This window comes from Schistocerca nitens, chromosome 5 (genome assembly GCF_023898315.1).
Source record: "Schistocerca nitens isolate TAMUIC-IGC-003100 chromosome 5, iqSchNite1.1, whole genome shotgun sequence".
In the NCBI taxonomy this organism is placed as follows: Eukaryota; Metazoa; Arthropoda; class Insecta; order Orthoptera; family Acrididae; genus Schistocerca; species Schistocerca nitens.
This window is the reverse complement of record NC_064618.1, coordinates 627,466,796-627,487,990: the sequence shown is the minus strand read 5'-3', so window position 1 is coordinate 627,487,990 and position 21,195 is coordinate 627,466,796. Positions and strand designations below refer to the sequence as shown.

Here is a 21,195-nt window from a genome sequence, read left to right as displayed (position 1 = left end):
TAGCTCCCCATTCTCCTCTCCCCCCCCCCTCCCCCACCCCGCAACCTCAGTCATTAGTTTTCTCTCCTTGGGGTCTTGGTAAGAAATTTAAAAATAATCAAGATCCAGTTATTGTGCAAATACACTGCTTGACTACTGTTAAGGAACACAGACATTGTTGAACAGGAATAATCAAAGGCATTGATGGACGACAAGACACACAGTACATACATAATAGACATGGAGTGGTTTATTTATAACAAGAAATGTAACATGTTCCCCTCTCTCTCTAGACTAACTTGCCACAGTGAAGCAGGATTCATCAGAGAACATTTCTTGGGACCACTTTTGCTGACCCCAACTGACATGTTCCCTGCATCAACGAATTCTTTCTTGACGGTAGCATGCTTGAAATGGGATACAGGCTCCTGAGCTTACAAACCAGCCTGACTTAATTGCCACGAAATGGTCCTGGCAGAGATGTGTGTACCTTTAGCAGCTGCAAGGTCTGCAGTGATCTGTCCAGGAATGAGATGTTTGTTCCTTTTCACCACTAGGGTTACATATCATCCTCTTGCAGTGTGGTGGTCCATCTACAACCACCAGCATGCTTTTGTATTACATTTCCACCTTAAGTGGCCTTTTTTTAATCGTGAGATGACACTTTTGGGTGCAGACATTACTGTGACCACAATAGTGACACTCTGACTGGCTTCAAGCCCTCCAAAATCATAAGTACTTAAATGATATGTTGCAGGCATGTTGCCATACCACATGGAATGTCACACAAATCAGTTCCACAAAAAACTTTGTCACACATTGTACTCCATGAGCTGATGAATGCATACAGAGCATTCATGGAGAGTCTTTGCTGCAGTTGACGTGTCCTGCCCTCTACATTTCCTTTCGCTATTGTTGTTGGGTGTTCTGTAGCAATTGCTGGTTGTTCCCCAGCAATTGCCAGTTATTTCCTTGCACATGTCAGTTGTTCCTTAGCAGTTTTCAAGCAGTGATGTAGTTTTCAGTACTAATTATGATATACCATGTATTCAAATAGTGCACTTTGACACCTGTGGTCTCTTAGCTTGGCACCCTTTGTGCTCGGTTGTTTTGCTTGGGCCTTAAACTGGCCCTGACAACAATACATATCAATTAAAACACCAGAATGACAAATAAATACGTATCCTAACACATTACTGGGCAAAAGATTAATGTCAGATCACCTTTAAAACTAACAGTCCACATATATGATCAGCAGGCAAAGGTTAGTGCATAACGTCAGAAGCTCCTTGATGCTGTTCGTATATCATGTGGGCATCTATAAGAAAAATAGCAAGAAGAGTAACCATCTGGAATGACATAAAGTGGACTGACCACATGAAACAAATATTAGCAAAATCAGATATCAGATTGAGACTCATAGGAAGAATCATAAAGAAACATAATTCATGTATGAAAGAATTGGCTTACAAAACACTTAAAACAGATTCTTGTCTAGTGCTATCATTCTGGGAGCCTTACCAGACTAGATTAACAAAAGAGATAGACAAGTCCCACAAATACTGGCACATTTCATCATGGAGGACATTGTAGAGATAAACACCAGTTCCAGGTGCTAAAAATGAGGTGTTATACATCACAGAGAGGTTTACTATTGAAACTTGAAGAGTTGGGTAACATATCTCTTTCTCCCACACACAATCTCGTAAAATGACCACAACGTGAAAATCCAAGAAATTGGTGGCAATACAAAGGTTTACCGACAATCATTCATACCACTCGGCATTCATGAATGGAACGGGGAAGTGGGAACAGATCTCTCCCCCACACACTGTAAGGTGGCATGCAGGATATATATAGTACACTCATAAACGGTCTGAAAAGCTAGTAAGGCTGTTATAGGGTAGGCTGTGATGGCAAAAAATTGTTAAAAAAATTTGATACATTGGGCTGTTTCTGAGTTGATGAGCATTGAAGTCAGCCAGTCAGGCCATTGCACCCACAAATTCAAGCTGACCACCAGATTAAATTAGTGTCAGTTGTTCTCTTTGTGTAGATAATAGCTTACGAGACTGCTCAGACTTTGGCTTCGGTTTGATCCTTACTACTTTCCCTTGTCCACATTTTGTATTGCTCTCTTGTTTGGTTTTAGGGAACCAAATGAAGAACACGGTTGGCAACACCATCTCTGATGGGTTGCCTGAATCTGTATGCAAAAAACCTGATTGGCTAATTTCAATGCTAATTTACTTGGAAACGGCACAATGTATCGAATGTGTTTCTCAACAAGTGTTTCTCAGCACTACATACCCTGGAAAACCTTACAGGTTTTTCAGACTGTTTCTGTCTATGCTGTATGTACAGTGCCTAGCAAAAGAAGAACCAAATGAAAATTTGTGGTTTAAGAGAGTGTGTGATATTATTTTAATGGTTACAAAACTGAATCAAATTTACAAAGAACTTGACAGTATGAGGCCATTTATCAGTACAACATTGCACCCTCTCTGGCCTGAATGCATGCACTGATTTGATTAATAAGTGTGTCAAAATGTGTTGCATCCTCTCCTGAGGCAAGCTGGCATTTAGCTGATGTAACTGATCATAAATATTCTGGGTTCTGAAACTGGGACGTAGGTGACATCTGAACTGTACCACATATTTTCTTTTGGGGAGAGATCTGGGGATCCCATTGGCCATGGGTGAACTTCACCACAGAGACAGTTCATAGAGACACATACCATTTGTGAAATGAGCATTGTCCTGTTGAAAAATGGTGGCAAAATACTGTCGCACGAAAGGTAACACGTGAATATGCAAGTTGTAAATGACACACTCTTGTGCTGTCAGAGTTCTCTCCGTCACTACCAGCCATGACCTCAAGTCATACTTGATGGTTCAGCACACCATGCTACCAGGAGTAACACCACTGTGCCTCTCCATAACCTTGGAGAATGGAACTGCTTCCCATATTGGTGCAGTACTCGTGAACAGTGATCATAAAACATAGTGCAGAACCACGATTCATTTCTAAAAACAATGCCATGCAACTCCACACATCCCAACCATAGCACCACTCTAAATACAGCTGTTTGTATCGTGGTGTTAACAGCAACCTACACTTTGCTGTAATTCCATAGTCTGGCTGCTGCTAGCCTAAGCCAATAATGTGGGATGACACAGAATATTGCAAACATATTCTTGGATGGCAGGTGCAAAAGAGAAGAGGTTCAATGTGATTTGTACACAACATTGTGATCCTCCCTTGTGGTGGTCAGACGTGTTTGCCCGGAAACTTAACAATGAGTACTCTTGCCCTCACATTCCTACATAGTCCAACCTCAAGCTACTACAACACCGAGTGCCCCACAAATCTGGATATTACACAATGAGGCAGCAAAATGGAGACTCAGAATAAAGCCCCTTTAAAACTCTTATCAGGTTCTGATAACTCTGTCACACATTAGTGTGTGACATCTCCCTGTGCTTCATAGTGATCATTCAACATCTGACACTGTTCACACCACTTGATACTCCACTAAGCCTGGTAACACCACTATCACCATGCAGCAGTGCTGCTGGAGTAGTCATTATTCTTCCTGTTTTAATGTCCCTTTGATAGATACTGATAAAATGAATATCACACTAGACTAATTTGGTACCATTCTGTCAAATGGGAATGCAAGATTCCACTTTAAAAATAATTTTGTGAGGAAACAAACTGACACTATTCATCGACATCAGGTGTCACATAAAAGACATGATGAGCACCATATATTTGGATTGACTTGTAATGTTATGTGTGCCTCACTGCTTTTTTTTTTCTTTAACTAATTTGTGCCTGATTTTATTTTGAGAAGTATGTAAATACTGAAAATGTAAATGTGATTCAAAAAGTACTTGAAGTGAAGCGCAGCTGGACAGCAACAAACTCTTTAGCACGCAATCCCTGCAATGATAGCATTAGAGAATCTTTGAGTATGGACTCTAAAAAAAAGACAATTGATTTTATTTAAAAAAAGACTGTTAATCTGTAGCTTGTGGAAAGAGGGCGTGTTGCTAGGCCGTCGCTCAGAACGTATTGTTATATTTAATGAAAATTGATATTCTAGTGATAAAACTGAGTGAAGTATGTGTAAGAGTTGCCAAACATTTATGTGTACAAATTTTTTGGAAGTGAAGATGAGAAATATCTTGTTTTTGGAAAAGGAGGTGAACTTCATTGTCGTTGCCGTCTATCAATCAACAGAATTGTAAGTGTACACGGTTCACTAAAATACAGGAAAAGAAATGCATTCTCTATAGTTTTCATTCAATAAGTAACAACCTCTCATAATTTCTTAATTACAGTAATAGGATTATGTTCTTGTACAACAGTATGGTGCTGAACTCCACTGACCAATTTTGATGTAGCGGGACGTGTAGTTTGAAGGAAGTTTGTGTGTCAAGCAATCTCCTTTTCTCACGAAAAGCAGATTGCTGTTTGATCTTACTTACTTACAACAGTGGGCCCTTAGGTATGAACAGCTACAAAAACTTGGGCTCAAAGCTATCCGCAATACAGCCAAGCAACTAACAGAGTCGTATTTTAAACCTTAAAGAACAATAACTTCCGCCAAATTGCAATACGTCAACAAATGGTGCAGAAGCTGATCATTCAAGGAGGCAGCAACCAAAATTCAGGTACCAGTTACGACTTAAAGTAAAAATCTCAATCAAAAATCAATTTCTCTCTCTCTCCAAACACATATATAAGTATTGATATTATTTAAAAAAAAAAGTCATTTTACAGACTCGAGCTACGCACTGCAAAAACAAAATTCCTAATGTCTGCCAAAACAACAGAATAAATGCACCTGACAACTCTTAGGAGATACACCGTAATGTGACCATCTCCTTAAAGCCTGAATAGGGTACCCAAGGACAAATGGATACTTGTGTTTATCCACTGTGCCTAAAAAAAATGAAGGAAAAGAAACATTCCCCAGACCATAACACTCCCCCTTCTGGCCTGTAACCTTCTGACAACTGTTGCAGGGTGTTTTCTTTCAGAAGTTTTGCACCATACATGCCAATGGCCATCTGTCTGACTGAGCATAAAACATTAATCATTTGAAAAGGCCACCTGTGGCCACTCAGAGGATATCCATTTGTGCAACTTCCAGCCTTTGTCGTCGATGAATAGCAGTCAGCATGGGTGCACGAAGCAGGTGCCTACTTAGGAAGGTGATATGCAGCAACATTCTCTGAATAGTCATTGAGAAGGATTTAATGTCACTTCATCCACCTATACCAACAGCTTTTGGGTATGACCAAATTATAATACTCATCTTCTACCCTAAAGTATCTAAATTTGGAAAAATGAAGGTGTAGCTGAATTAATTGTACTTAGCATTCTGATAATGAAGTTTTGATGGTAGTCTCCCAGGCTGCTGCTTCTTCTTGTTGTCCAAGCTTGCAAAAATAGGTTCGGATAGTAGGATTACGTTGTTATTTGCCTTCAAATAAGTAGTCTTGGCCATGATGTTGTTTTCCACCAGTTAGTTTAATTGTAGATGCTGGTACACTTTCACAACTGATTACAGTATTCACATATATTAGTGACAGCAACAATTTATAGAGCAGCCCTTTAAAACACGTCCATATCAGTCAGGCACATTTTCTCTGATGTTTTGCCAGACATTTGCAATTTTTGTTATGTGCAGGTTGAATCACCTCAGAAAAACACTGCTCATGACATTATTTCCATTATGAACAAAATTATTTTTAAAGCAGAATTGTAAGTTATTAACAGGAGTTTTAAAACATGAAGAATCACCAGTACTCCAACAGGGACTGAGCAGTGCTGCTGCATGGTGGTAGTGTTCAGTATGGCCCAGGCTGGTGCTTTCACTGATGGAGTATTGGTTATTATTTGTGTTTTACTGCCCCAATTAATCCACATTGATAAAACGAACATCCCAATAGACTAATTTGGGATTGCTCAGTCAAATGGGCATGTAAAATTCCTCTTTAAAAATCTTTTTGTTTGTAATGGTAAAGAAATCAACACTTTCCATTGACACTAGGCATTGCATGATAAAACATGATGAGTAGCATTTGTTTGGTGTGACTCCAGCTGCACATCGCTAGAACGAAATTGCAAATATCTGTCAGAACACCAGAGATAATGCACCTGACAACCCTTAAGACAGATATAATATTTGCAGGGTGTTTGTAATTAAAGTTCCACTTTCAAAACTGCAGCAAGAGAACCACTGCTCAGAATGATGTCAAATTTGAACAACATGTTACTGAAACAGGAGGCATCATCATGCTGGGGAAAAAAAAGAAAAAAAAATGACCAGAGACAGTGCTGTAAGCATCAGAATATGCACAACAACAGACACATAGCGCACAGATGTTCCTCAGTTTTCACCCTAGACACCCAACATGACTTTCTTCATGAGGGATCATGTGCTGCTGGTAAAGCTCTTTTATAAGAATGGTGTGGCCACATCATTGCAGGAGGGGTTGAGTGGTAGAGTGCAAACAGCAGTGCATGGGGAACTGCCTGAATGTTGGATATGCCTGTGAGCACAGTGCATAAAATCCTATGTAACATCCTGCATTGCTATCCATACAAAATCACACATGTTCAGAAGTTGCCTCTGCTGACTTGCTAGCAAGGCAAACATTCACTCTGGAATTTCTTCCTTGTATGGAAGTGAACAATGAATGGCCATGGAAAATTCTGTGGACAGACAATACGCACAATGGTAGAATATGGGCAATAGGAAATTCACAGGCACATCAGCCAGTACCAATTTATTTGGCAAGGGTGACTGTGTGGTGTGGGTTGATGGCATCGTTTATTGTAGAGCCATATTTTTCCAAGGAGATGAGTCCTGTGGGTCCTGTTACCTGTACTATCGCTGGTAAATGCTATGAGAGTCTTTAACATTGTAACATCATTCTGAGCCTTCAAAAGTGAAGATTTGTGGGTAGAATCATTTTTATGCAAGATGGGGCTCCTCCATACATTGCAAATTTATTTACTTTTATTGGAATACATATTCCATAGACCCATTTTTGCATGGTAACACGTGGATGAGGAAAGAATCAAAACATTTAATTCATTATTACATTTGTTTCCATCTGGACATCAAATGAAGATTACAAATACAAACTGAAAATAATAATAAAGTAACACAATCAGTAAGTTCTAATCACACTCACTAACAAAGATTAAGATACAATTTTCAGATCTTATCAAAACAATTTTTTACAGAGTATAAGTGACCATCTTCTTGACTTACAGATCACCGATAGCTATCTCTGCTACAGAATTCTTGTAGAGAATAGAAACTTTTTTCAAGCAGAACTCCTTTAGCTTACTTTTAAACAGGACATTATTACCTCACAGACAGTTAATATTACTTGGAAGCACACTGCACCAGATACAAATTTTTCAGGTCATAGCGTATGTCACAATTCCTTCTTGTGTTATGATGATAGTATGTTTCATTTGTTTCATACTCAGAAGGACTGTGAAGCACGAATGTCATAATTGGGAAGAGATACTCTGAAGCAGTGGTTAGTAATTCAATTTGCTTAAAAAGGTTGGGACTAGGTTCTTGGAGGCACTCCACACAAAATTCGGACAACTTTTTTCTGACTTTTGGATACTTCTTCCATCAATGGTGAATTTCCCCAAAAGATTATTCCATAACACATAAGTGAATGGAAGTAGCCAAAGTAAGTAGATTTTGAGGCGTTGATGTCGCCAATTTTGGTGATTATCCAGATGGCAAATGTTGTTGAACCAAGTCTTTTCACGGTTTTGTTGAGCCCATTATCTATATGCATGCACAAGAATTTCAAACAATCTACCCTCTGTATCTGCCGGCTCGCATGTGCAATGTTTATCTCCTGTGGGCTTTTGTGATCAGAATGGAAATGAATGTCATTGGTTTTGCTGAGGTCTATTGATAGAGAATTTATTGTGAATCAATTCAGAATATCCCCAAGTAATTGTTTGGCATTTAATTCTAGGTCAGGGGTGTCTTAATGTCTATCACAATACCTGTGTCCTCTGCAAACATTGTAAAGTTGCTTGCTTTGTTTGGGGACAAAACTAGGTCATTGATATATATGAGAAATAGCAGGAGACCAAGGACAGAACCTTGTGGAACTCCATAACTTACTGTTCCCCAGTTGGACTCTACCCCTCCTACATGCATATTGTTACCATATATCACAAAGCCAATAAGCAGTTGTTACAGAGGAATTTTGGAAATGCTTGAATTATCAGCCCTCATTTTCCTACACGCTGGCCATTCACATCACATCATATTAATCTGTGTGGCTCTTGGTTGTGAGGTTATCAGAAAGATGTTGTATTCAGTGCTCAAGTTATGAATGTAGATGAATTGATAGCATGCATTGTGCAGTGTATTCTGAATGTGACTATTGAGTCACTCCGGTCTGTTGTGGGACATGTCATTTCTCGATTTCAACTTGTGGCAGAAAACAGTAGACAGCATATTTAAAGAGGCTCCAATGCTATAGTCACATTATTTGGTGCACTTGGTGTGAAACTGGTCCATCAGTTGCTCTTTGCGTAAGCTTAAAGCAGGTAGTGTGTGACAAAGCAAGCTGGAATAATTTTAATTACCCTCTTGTTTTGCCATCTGCCACTTTAAATTCATTTTTTCATGTTTAACTAGTTACCATTAGCATACATGAATATAATCTGCATTTTTATAAAAGAGAAAGATTGGCCCTTAGTTTTAAATAATATAACACCAGATTTAAATTTGTGCCTAGTTTTATGTATGTAATTGATTTTATAATTTATTGTGACTATTCCTAGTTAGTATCATTTGTTATAGGGTGAAATCAGTGATTGTTTCATAACTTAAATTCTATTGTTGACATATAAACAAGTATAAATTCTGTAATAATTGTAAACAATTGGAAGACGAAGTACTAGTAATCTTAAAGTATCTATTTAGCTCTATTCAAAAACATGTTTGCAAAACCAGCCCTTTATTAATTCCAAAGTAATTAACAGTTTTGTCAAAAGTATTGTTTTTGTAACTATATTTGTTAATTTCATGATTTAAACAAATAATTCGGCCTAAACCTTATAATAGAAGAAACTGTTAAAAAGATGCAATTTTCGATGTATTCAGTTAATTGAGTGAGTTAAGTTTTAATTGTTTTTCTGTAAACATAACTTTAAACAATGTGTACTTTTAGCATCTATCATTGTGATGATATATAAGGGCTCGATTCTTGGTCACAAGGCAGTCAGCCCACGTCCGAGTTTCATACGAGTAACCTGTGCTATTTAGGACCCACAACAATGCATCAACTTAACAGTAATAATTTTTAAACAATTAGGCCAAGTGTAAAAACAGTGACAGTGTCTGCTCCGTATGTACCTGATTATTCTTCAATAACTGTGAACTTTGTAGTTATGTTTTTACTGCTCATAGATGTTCAACAGGAAACTATTGTAGCAGTATGTGGAGTTTTGCCTGCTAGCTATTAATGAGGCTTATGAAAAGCTTAAACAATAGTGCACTAGCCATATAACTGTATATTATTGGCGGGTTGTTAACAGTGAATTTAAAGTACTGTGAAATGCAACTGTGCACCTGTTGGATACATGTTTTACAGTAGTGTGTGTTGGCATCTACAACCCATTTTTCAACCAGTGTAGCAATGCAGTACATCGACACCAAGGACAACAATCAACAAACAAAGAATTAAAAGCAGGTGGAATCACCACAAGTGCTCTATGCCACAACCTCCAACAGTCAGCAAGGCATATTAATAGTCTGAGGATGATCAGACAACGATCAAAACCAGTCATTGTTGTTTTAAAATAAAATATTTTATGCAGTCTGCACTGTTCTTATTATATTTTTAATTTGAAGAGGAAAAAACCCTAATAACTGGTACAATGGGAAATACCCTGTGCCATCCACTTCACAGCGGTTTGCAGAGTATGGGTGTAGATGTGGATGCAGATGCAGAAAAAGAACTGAGTCACAGCTCAGACTTTAAATAAAAACAAAAGACAAATTTACTCAAGTGTATAATCATCTGTGAATATCAAAGAAAGCACATGGCAGTAGCAATTTAAATTAATTTTTTTCATTAGTTCTTTTTATCTATAATACTGAGTGCTACAGATATAGGACATGCCAAATACACAGAAACTGACTTAAATATGCTGTAGGATTTGGGTAACGAATACAATGTTCATGATGTGTAATGACTGTTATGTTACTGATTTACAGTCCGCAGCTCGTGGTCGTGCGGTAGCGTTCTCGCTTCCCACGCCCGGGTTCCCGGGTTCGATTCCCGGTGGGGTCAGGGATTTTCTCTGCCTCATGATGACTGGGTGTTGTGTGATGTCCTTAGGTTAGTTAGGTTTAAGTAGTTCTAAGTTCTAGGGGACTGATGACCATAGCTGTTAAGTCCCATAGTGCTCAGAGCCATTTGAACCATTTGAACTGATTTACATACACAATATTTGTTTATACACATTATATGGACAGATACAACTTTAACACTTGGTGTCTCAGAACACACTGCTCAAGGTCCAGAGATACTGTTCTTGCAGTGATATTGTTGGGGACAGAAGGCCATTGAGCTTGTGTCCCCACAGGGCTCCCTGCTCAAAGGCATGGAAAGCTGAAGTTATGTTGCGGTATTGTGCAGGTCATCTCTGGAGATACTATCTAGCTTGTACTCATCTAGATGTCTTGGTCAACATAGCAGTCTGCCTGTTCTTGACTGCAGTACTGGCTGAGTAGTTGGTACTGGAGGTGCATCATTAGGCGTCTGCCGGTGATTATACGTGATTCTGTGCTGGGGTTGTAGGCTGATCCTGCATCTGGTTTTCCATGTTGTGGTTTGTGGCTGACAGATGAAGGATGCCGTCCCTGGATAGCATAGATAACAGTGCAGCTGTATCGACTGACTGTGGTATCAGTGTGGAGTGGTACAATGATCACGACAGCATGCTGTTGCCGACCTGTCAGTTTTCATAGATGGCAGATACCATGATCATAATGTGAAGTAGAAACACTGTGAGATCTTCTGGAAGGTATTGCTTGACATCAGCTTTGATGGAAAAGGGGCTATGTCATGGTGTGAGGTCAAAGGGGCAGTATTGTTCCCCAGCATATCTACCGAAGTCCATCCTGGCTTCAGTCTATTGACAAACTAAGTGGTGGGTGTGCTGGCTAGAATAATTTCTAATGTGTTGGAGTCCCCGTCTTAGTACTTTACATGGTCCACTGTAAGCTGGGTGCAGCAGTGGCTTGATGGCATCTGTGTGAAGCACTACGTGAGTGCAAGTCTATAGGTTTTTGTGCATAAATACAGTGGGTGTTGTGTCGTGAGACAGCAGCGGGAGTCTGATGCTGCATATCCATTCTCTGATCCATTGTACAAGGTCTGGGAGGTCCTTGTTGCCTTCATTGTCTGTGTGACAAATTCCGCTTATAGGCTAATCGCTTCACTGTACAGGATCTCCACTAGTGAGGCATCAAGGTCCTCCTTGTGGGCTGTTCTTATACCCAGCAGCACCCAGGGTAGAGCCTCTGACCATTCATTATCATTGCAAACCAGTGCTGTTTTCAGCATGTTGTGCTACCATACCATTAGGCCATTTGACTGTGGATAGTTGGCTGTGGTGTGGAATCAGTGGCAGCCACAGAGGTGGCACTGTTCTGTAAACAGGGCAATTCAAATTGTCTGCCCTGATCAGTTGTTAGTGACTCAGGGGAGCCAAATCTTGCTATCCATAGGACAATGAATGATCTCGACACTGACTCCACTGATATCTCCCTGAGTGGAGTGGCCTCCACCCACCACACATTATATATGTGTGTGTGGCAAAAACGGCTCTTCAGGAGAGGGAGGTTCCCTAACGGCAGCTGGTTGTGTCGTCCTGTCTTCGCCCTCTGGCAAGGAATGCACTCTCGTGTCCAAGTGGCACAATCCCTCTTCATAACTGGCTAGACATAACACTCCAAAACTAGTTTCATTGTGGGGCGCACTCTAGGGTGAGCTAAGTTATGGAGCAACTCAAATATTGTTCAGTGATAGTTGGCAGGGTTGAAAGGTCATTGCCACCCTGTTGACATGTTGCACAAAAATAGTTTGTTGGTTTCCGGCACTGGGGATCGTCATAGTTGTAATCCCATCGCCACCTGACAAGATTCATTCCAGGTCTATATCTGTTGCCTGTGCATCCATGAGGTTATTGAAATCCAGTTGTCTGGTCACTGGACAGGACAGGCAGTCCACAACCATATTGTCCACTCTGTGCATGTGGTGAACATCTGTTGTGAACTGTAAGATGTGGTCCAAGTGCCTAAACCTTCATGGTGTGGTGTTGGCAGATGGATTCTTTACTGCATCAGCTAATGGCAATGGTCTGTATAGGTAGTAAGTGGTCTCCCTTCAGTATCATCGTGGAAGTAGCACACCACTTTTTACATGACCAGTAGTTTGTGGTCAAAGGTCAACCAATTCCTTTGAGGGTCTGTCAGTTTCCTTGAGAAAAAATGGAGAGGTTGTGTCATCCCTGGCACTTCCTGCTGTAATACAGCACCTATAGCTTGGTAGCTTGAGTCTGATGTAATGATAAGATGAGCAGCCGGTGAAGGTAGTGAAAGTGTGACGGTGTGGGCTAGTTGAGCTTTAATGTTGTCAAATCCAGTTTGCATCTTGGCTGTCCATGTTAGCTTCCTCTTCCCTATTGTATTTTTACCCCGCAGAGCTCCTTTGGTGGAAAGTAGAGTTTCAGTAGCATGGAGTAAGTATCATTGGTATAAACTGACAACTTTGAGAAATTTATGTATTCTTAGTTATTTGTGGGAGGGGACCAGTTAGTAATCTGCTCAATTTTGTCCTGTGTGGGCCATGTGCCTGTTGCATCAACTAGGTGCCGACAAACATTACACAAGGCTGTTGTAGTTGACATTTGTCAGTATTAATTTCCACCCTGTGTTGCGACAGCTTCTCGTATACTCCATGCAGGTGTTGTTCATGTTCCTCTGTAGATTTTGAGAATTTAATTAAATTGTCTAAATAGCAGTAACAGTGTGGCACACTGAAAAACAACCCATGTCTGTGTGGCATTTTTCAAGGCAAACAGCATGAATAAGAATTCATATAAAGCGAATGGAGTGATAATGGACCTTTTGTGATGTCCTCAAGGTCTATAGATATTTGGGGATACGCTCCTTTACAATCCAGTATGTAAAGATGGTTGCCCCTGCCAACTTGTGTGCAAAATCTTGGATATTTGGGACCTGGTAGCTATCTATAATCCTTCTGGTTGAGGTACCGGTAGTCGCCGCAGAGGTGTCATGTACTGTCTTTCTTTGGCTGCATAGTGATAGGTGATGCCTATGCACTGTCTGTAGGTCTGATTATACCATCCTGGAGAAATTCTTCAATGGCTGCCTTGAGTTTGTGTGGGACTAGGTGTCGGGGAGGGTGGCATATGCGTGGTCCCAGTGTTGTATTAATTCTGTGATTGGTGCCGTCCATAACTATGCTAACTGCTTTGTTTCGTAGTTATGGTCCAAGGGGCAGAATCCTGTTGTCTGATCTGTCTGCACGGGTGGTAGCCTTGTCAGTGGGTAACCTGCTCATGAGAGCAGAAACACTACTGCTATTGGACCTGCTCATGAGAGCGTAAACACTGTTACTATTCAACCCCCTCACGAGAGCTGCATCACCAAGTATAAGAGGCACTGTACTAATCTGTGTATCCATGCTAGTGGTTGTACAGTTATCGTGTGGCTCTCAGGTGTGCCAGGCTGTCTATAGTTGTTGCCAGATTCATTGCAGTTGGCTGTCCAGTTCGTGATGGCAACTATGTAGCTGCTCATTCTCTATTCTCTGTACATGTTTCGTTGTTCTCTTTGCAGATGTTCTCATAGGCCATGCTCTTCATGGAGTTCATCGCACAGTGTTACACATTGTAATGCAAGATTAATTGTGATCTCCATGTCTAGTGGTGGAGGAGGAGGGTTTGTAGTGGACAGCAGACTGTCACTGCAGATGCCCCCTATAGAGTGCAGTCCATCACCTTGTAATAACAGAACCCTGCTGAGATCTGGGATGAGGTGATAATGATGGAGGAAGTCAACTCTGAGCACCGGTTCCACCATTTTGGTCAGAAAGAAAGTCCATGGATGTGGTGTGCGGTCATCTACCCAGAGCATTGCGGAGGTTGTCCCCATTACCAGTATTATTAAATAATTTGCTGTTCGGAGTTTTATGGTTGAGGGCTTGTAATCTCCTGTGGTGAAATGTGGGGGTAGTATGCTGATGTCCACACCCATATCAACCAGCAGGTACTGGTGTAGCTGGCATTTGTAAACAAACAGTCATGCGCCATCTGCCTGTGTATGTGGCACGTTATGTGCTTTGGTACCTCCAGTAGGAAGGCAGCTTCTTGAAAGTAGGTGGGCTAGTGCGCCTAAGCCAGTCTACCAGTGTAGTTTGGGTAGCCACACAGCTGTCGGCAGTGGTGAGCGTTGGTGCCGAATTGCATTTGAAACCAGCAGTAGCTGCTTGTCGTTTTATTTTGGCTGGTTTGTGTTGTGCTGGCCCAGTAATTGTGCATCTCCCTTTTTTGTTTATTTCCTGCAGGAGGTGGGTCCATGCACCGTGATTGTGGTGGTGCTGCAGCAGTTGCGGCCTGCAAGGTGGCTGTGGTCCAGTTGCTGGGGGAGGAGGAGGTTGCACAGTGTCTGCGTGCAGTGTTTTGTGCTTCGTCTCCCACTGCTGCTGTCTTTGTCTGTTGTGCACTGTATCTCCTGCTGGCATGGTGGTCATAGATAAGTGTCCTTGCACTGATCAGTGTCTGGTGGTGTGTGAGTGCCAACATCCTATCAGCCAGTTGTAGGCATGTTTCCAACGGTGTGCCCACATGTACTAGAAGTGCTGTTTGTATTTTCTCTAGGAGCTTGAGTAACCATAATGACCATAGGGCTTGATCTGATAGTAGGTTGTTATTAATTTTCAGGTGCAGTTTGTGCTATAACACCAATGGTGTGTTATTGCCCAGTGTCATCTCATTTATAGTGAGGTACAGTTGTTGCTCTGGCATGTGTGATAATTGGTGCAATATTAGTGACTTCAGCGTCTCATACTTAAGTGTAGTCAGAGTATTTAGTAGTAGATTGCTGACGAGATCCACTTGTTCACTGAGAAGGTTGAGAAGTATTAACAGCTTGCTCTGGTCATCCTTGATCCTTGCTGTCCTCTTCATACATTCACATAAGTCAAACCACATTTCTGGTGAGTCTGTGTGAATTTGCAGCAGGTGGAGTTTGATAGACAGTGGGTGGTTCCCACTGAGTTCTCACCATGCAGTAGTTGCATGGCATTGCTTGGACCGAGTGTGGTGGCCTGATGAGGTATGGCCACTGTCTGTTTTACCTGTAGGCATGGTGTGGTGTGATATTCTGGTTGGAGCTGTGGTCCAGCGTGTAGCACAGCCGGCTGGGCGATGATGTCATACCCGTGGAGTGCCGAGTGTCGCAGCACAGCTGATATTTCTGTACCATCACCCATATGATGTACACTCCTGGAAATTGAAATAAGAACACCGTGAATTCATTGTCCCAGGAAGGGGAAACTTTATTGACACATTCCTGGGGTCAGATACATCACATGATCACACTGACAGAACCACAGGCACATAGACACAGGCAACAGAGCATGCACAACGTCGGCTCTAGTACAGTGTATATCCACCTTTCGCAGCAATGCAGGCTGCTATTCTCCCATGGAGACGATCGTAGAGATGCTGGATGTAGTCCTGTGGAACGGCTTGCCATGCCATTTCCACCTGGCGCCTCAGTTGGACCAGCGTTCGTGCTGGACGTGCAGACCGCGTGAGACGACGCTTCATCCAGTCCCAAACATGCTCAATGGGGGACAGATCCGGAGATCTTGCTGGCCAGGGTAGTTGACTTACACCTTCTAGAGCACGTTGGGTGGCACGGGATACATGCGGACGTGCATTGTCCTGTTGGAACAGCAAGTTCCCTTGCCGGTCTAGGAATGGTAGAACGATGGGTTCGATGACGGTTTGGATGTACCGTGCACTATTCAGTGTCCCCTCGACGATCACCAGTGGTGTACGGCCAGTGTAGGAGATCGCTCCCCACACCATGATGCCGGGTGTTGGCCCGGTGTTGGCCCTGTGTGCCTCGGTCGTATGCAGTCCTGATTGTGGTGCTCACCTGCACGGCGCCAAACACGCATACGACCATCATTGGCACCAAGGCAGAAGCGACTCTCATCGCTGAAGACGACACGTCTCCATTTGTCCCTCCATTCACGCCTGTCGCGACACCACTGGAGGCGGGCTGCACGATGTTGGGGCGTGAGCGGAAGACGGCCTAACGGTGTGCGGGACCGTAGCCCAGCTTCATGGAGACGGTTGCGAATGGTCCTCGCCAATACCCCAGGAGCAACAGTGTCCCTAATTTGCTGGGAAGTGGCGGTGCGGTCCCCTACGGCACTGCGTAGGATCCTACGGTCTTGGCGTGCATCCGTGCGTCGCTGCGGTCCAGTCCCAGGTCGACGGGCACGTGCACCTTCCGCCGACCACTGGCGACAACATCGATGTACTGTGGAGACCTCACGCCCCACGTGTTGAGCAATTCGGCAGTACGTCCACCCGGCCTCCCGCATGCCCACTATACGCCCTCGCTCAAAGTCCGTCAACTGCACATACGGTTCACGTCCACGCTGTCGCGGCATGCTACCAGTGTTAAAGACTGCGATGGAGCTCCGTATGCCACGGCAAACTGGCTGACACTGACGGCGGCGGTGCACAAATGCTGCGCAGCTAGCGCCATTCGACGACCAACACCACGGTTCCTGGTGTGTCCGCTGTGCCGTGCGTGTGATCATTGCTTGTACAGCCCTCTCGCAGTGTCCGGAGCAAGTATGGTGGATCTGACACACCGGTGTCAATGTGTTCTTTTTTCCATTTCCAGGAGTGTATATAGGCATTGGCAGACTGCAGAGAAATATAGTTCTGTTGGATATCACAGTTTTCTGGTGGTGTTTGTCCATGTGTTCACTGTGCACACTGTTCTATTAGTCACGTCACTGCTGTCACGGTTGCTGTGGTGGCATCGGTGTAACAAAATGTAGTGCGTGGTGAGGCTGGTGTAGCAAGTAAGTCCATGTTAATGGCATTTTACCCCTCGATCATAGCACTTGTCACAGTAAGTGGGGTGAAGTCACGGTCATTTGGAAGCCATCGTGGTGTGGTAGGTCTGTGTGTTGTGCACATGGGATTGGTGGCATGTCGTGAACTCATTGTCAGCTGGATAAATTCATGGTAGATCACCAGCCCACGTGGTATGGGGTTCACTGTATGAATGGCAGTAATGTCTGGCTCTAACTTGACACACTTCATTGTCATTTCAGATGGTGTAGCAGTCAGGTTGTAATTCTGATACCCATCTTGTGGTCATAGTGCTGTTGATGAGTCTGTTGTGGCATCCTAGTAACTGCTGATGTGCGATCATGGTAAAACAGTGTGTTGAGCATCTGTACCAGCACACAGTGGGCATCAGCATATCTCAGTGCAAGGTGCGGTGTGGTGAGTGGTGTGGTTGGCGGGGCCATGATGTCACACTCGTGGTGTACCATGGTATGCGATGCAGCTGCTGTGACGTCACCCGTGTGACTATTTGACCATGAGACCACCAAATACACTGACCTGCTTGTTTATTTGTTGTCACTGATTGTTCTGTGTCTGTTATTAGCCTGTCAATGCCTGACATCTCAATAATGGTAGAGTCACTCGGCCAATAGGGAGACTTGTGAGTAGCATTAGTACTAATTGGATGTATATCAGTTGGAATATTGCACTCGAGAATGGTGGGAGTGGCAGGGTAGCACCATTGTTAGTGACCATCGATCATCATTGCCCCTTCATTACGTAGTCTGACAAGGTTAGTGTGCACGTAAGCACTCATAGCACTATTTTCAGTGTTTGTTAAAGGTAGTGTGGTTGATGGAAGTTTAATATCGTATTCCTTACGTGTGTGGTGATGTGACAAAGTTTGTATTGTTGTGCAGGTATTAAACACAGAAGTATTGCAGTTTCCACCTTGAAGTGGTGAAAAGTCGATAGGTAAATGCTCATGACACTTGCTATCATTGACTGTAGCTGGCTGACCATCGGTGTGTGTAGGGTCCAGGTCAGCAAGGTGTTGGATTCTCACTTTGGATGGAGGTGGAGCAACATGTCACACGAAAATGTCATGGTGCAGTTGTCAAAAAACTCAGGAGGTTGCGTGTTCATATCACGTCAGAGTCACCAATGTAGGATTTGGGTAACGAACACAATGTTCATGAAGTGTAATGACTGTCAGCATTACCAATTCATGTACACAATATTTATTTATTCACATTATATGGACAGATACAACTTAAACACTTGACATCTCAGAACACACTGCCCAAGGTCCAGAGGACTGTTCTTGCAGTGATATTCTTGGGGACAGAAGTCCATAGAGCTTGTGTCCCCACAATGCATAAGTAATTTCTTAAATTGCTACATGCATCATACATCTTTTATAGCTCCAGATCTGTTATTAGACTCAGCTTGTAAATTTAAACAAACCATGTATGAATGGGAACTGATACACAAAGTAGATTTTTAACTATTGTGGTGAAATAAATAGAATAAATTTCTTAAAGTATTTGGCTTGTTACAGGTCTCACAAAAGCTGATGCTATTATTGCCAGTTGTGATCCATCAGACAATTCTTCTATTGAATCATTCCAGGTAACTGTTAACTGTTTTTTAATGTACAGGGTTGGATCAAAGTAATTTGAATTCCTTGATAAAAAATAAAATACAACTGAACCGTGATTTATTTTCAAAGAATATTCTTAAGAATCTATTTTATTTACTAGCGATTGATCAATAACATTAACACATTTAATTACACTATGTAAGCATATATAGTTGCCAGGGGGTAAGGGATGAAATCATAACCAAATTCCTTTTAACAAATGGGAATTTTATTCACATTAATAGTGCCTAAAAGCATTTTTTAAAAGAAACAGATTTAAAATTATAATCAGAAAGCACCCTCTAAATATCAAAGTTACAATTTATTCAGAGGCAGAAAGAAACAAGTTTTGACTGTATGAGCTTTCGGGCAGAGAACCTTGCCACTCCTTTTTGACACGGCCGTAGTTACGACCACTCACAACAGCCTCTGAAAGACTACACTGGTGCAAATCTGCAACACACCAGATAACTTTAAACTAAGAGTTTTAGCAATTTACACAAGCACGCAAACTATGCACCCCATGTAGGAGGGATGGAAATGGTACAAAACACTAAAAATTAAAATATTAACCTTGCCACCAAAGGTGCAACTTGATTTTAACTTGTAAGAAAAGTCTTACGGTGAAAGGGTGGCAACATTATATACTAAAAGCCTAAGAAATGCAAACTTATATAAAATTCTACAAGGTTGGCCAAACAATAGTTAAGATGCTCTACAGAACACAGATACCGCCTCTCAAGATCATAGGCAATAATATCAAAGTTTCCAAAGATCAAAACATATTTCAGGTATTACGCTGTTACACTCCAAGCAATCAATTCATTAACACACCAAATCTGACAAACATGACAGAGACAGCTACTAACGTACGGTAGATTGATAGGGAGATTACTGAACAACCTGAACCACAGGTTGCTCTAACCCGCACCTACTCCACAAGGGAAAAACGGACCACCCAATTTATAAACAACCACCTTCCCATGGGTGGGCAAACAGAGAAGAATGGTGCAACGACCTCAAAGCAAAATGGCTGGTGACCTCACCAAAAGAAAAAACAAGTAGAATTTAACAAGAGTAAATCAAGCAACATATCACCAATCACTTAACTTCTAATAAGCTGCAATTTCTCAAGAAGACCTTGTGCAGCAACCCCCAAATCGCTCGCCTGAACCGTCCGCTGCCAGCCGCTTCAATGGACGCAGTAAGGCGCGCCGAACTCCCATCTCACAGCGTTGCAGCTCGCACTGGCCAGACTGATGTCGTGGGTTGTCTCCTGTTGCTCTCGTGTTGACCGCGAAGTCACTACCTCTCGCTATATGCAGCAGCCCACTGGACTCACGTGGCAACCTCACATGCACCGACACTCAAGATGGACAAGTCATCTTGTGTCTCAGTGCGCGACCGACCAACCGACCGATCCTACCACCAATGACCATTGCCTGAGCAAACTCGAGCAGACTGGTGGCCGAACACACAGACTTAGATGCAGGAGCTAAGCCCCGACCGGGCGACCACTCACTGAGTTCTCTTACTGGTGGAGTGGAAAGACTCTCATTTTGCCGGCTTTAAAGGTTGATCTGAACGACAGGCACACTAGCACTCCGAACAACAGACAGATGCTAACTGCCTAACAAATGCAGACGAGAGACAGACTAGCAAGCTGGGGATGAGAGACTGACTCAGACTGACTGACTGGCAAGCTCATAGCACCCCTTAAATGCACATGAACAGGCAACCTTTCCCCTTTCCCACCAGAGGGAGACACCAAAGCTGCGATTGCCACAGCGGCGCCACCGCCAGAAACGGAGGGCAACTGCTTCACACTACACGCTCTTCAAAACAGCAATTTTTTACCATGGCTCAACAACAATAAAAGAATAAACTTTTGTTGAGCTTGTTCTCACACTTATGAGTGGTGCACTGATCCTGCATTCATTCACACTGGGTTTCATAAATCCAGTTATGAAGAAGAACCTTCAAAGTTGTGAAATGAGTCATGATATATAATAACAGGCTGAACTAGTCACTGCTAACTTATTCACATTGATCATTACTTTAGTTATTTTATCCTTCTCAGTCCTGAGCTTAGATTTTATGATCGGTTTATGTTGGTGGTCAATTCATTGTTCTGGGGAAAAAGAAGACTAAAGTACCAAGTTTTTTAACCAAACTGATATGATTGACCAAAGTTGTAGGAATAATGTTTATATCAGAAAAAATATATTAGAAAATAACTGAAATATGTGCAACATTCAGAAATTGTTAAATACCTATAAAATTATGAGAACACTGGAGCATGAAAGTATATCCATTGGTTCACTGAAATAAAAATATCACAGTATTGTTGTGATGAAACAAACTA

The 21,195-nt window shown here is 42.2% G+C and overlaps 1 protein-coding gene across 1 annotated transcript in view; it reads left to right on the top strand.

The window, feature by feature from the left end:
- The window catches only part of LOC126259292 (pyrroline-5-carboxylate reductase 1, mitochondrial-like), a 139,993-nt gene that overhangs the window by 61,121 nt on the left and 57,677 nt on the right, over nucleotides 1-21,195 (top strand). Inside the window, exon 2 of the mRNA XM_049955953.1 lies at nucleotides 18,750-18,820. Within this exon, the coding sequence (XP_049811910.1) occupies nucleotides 18,750-18,820 (71 nt within the window). The remainder of the gene's footprint in view (nucleotides 1-18,749; nucleotides 18,821-21,195) is intronic.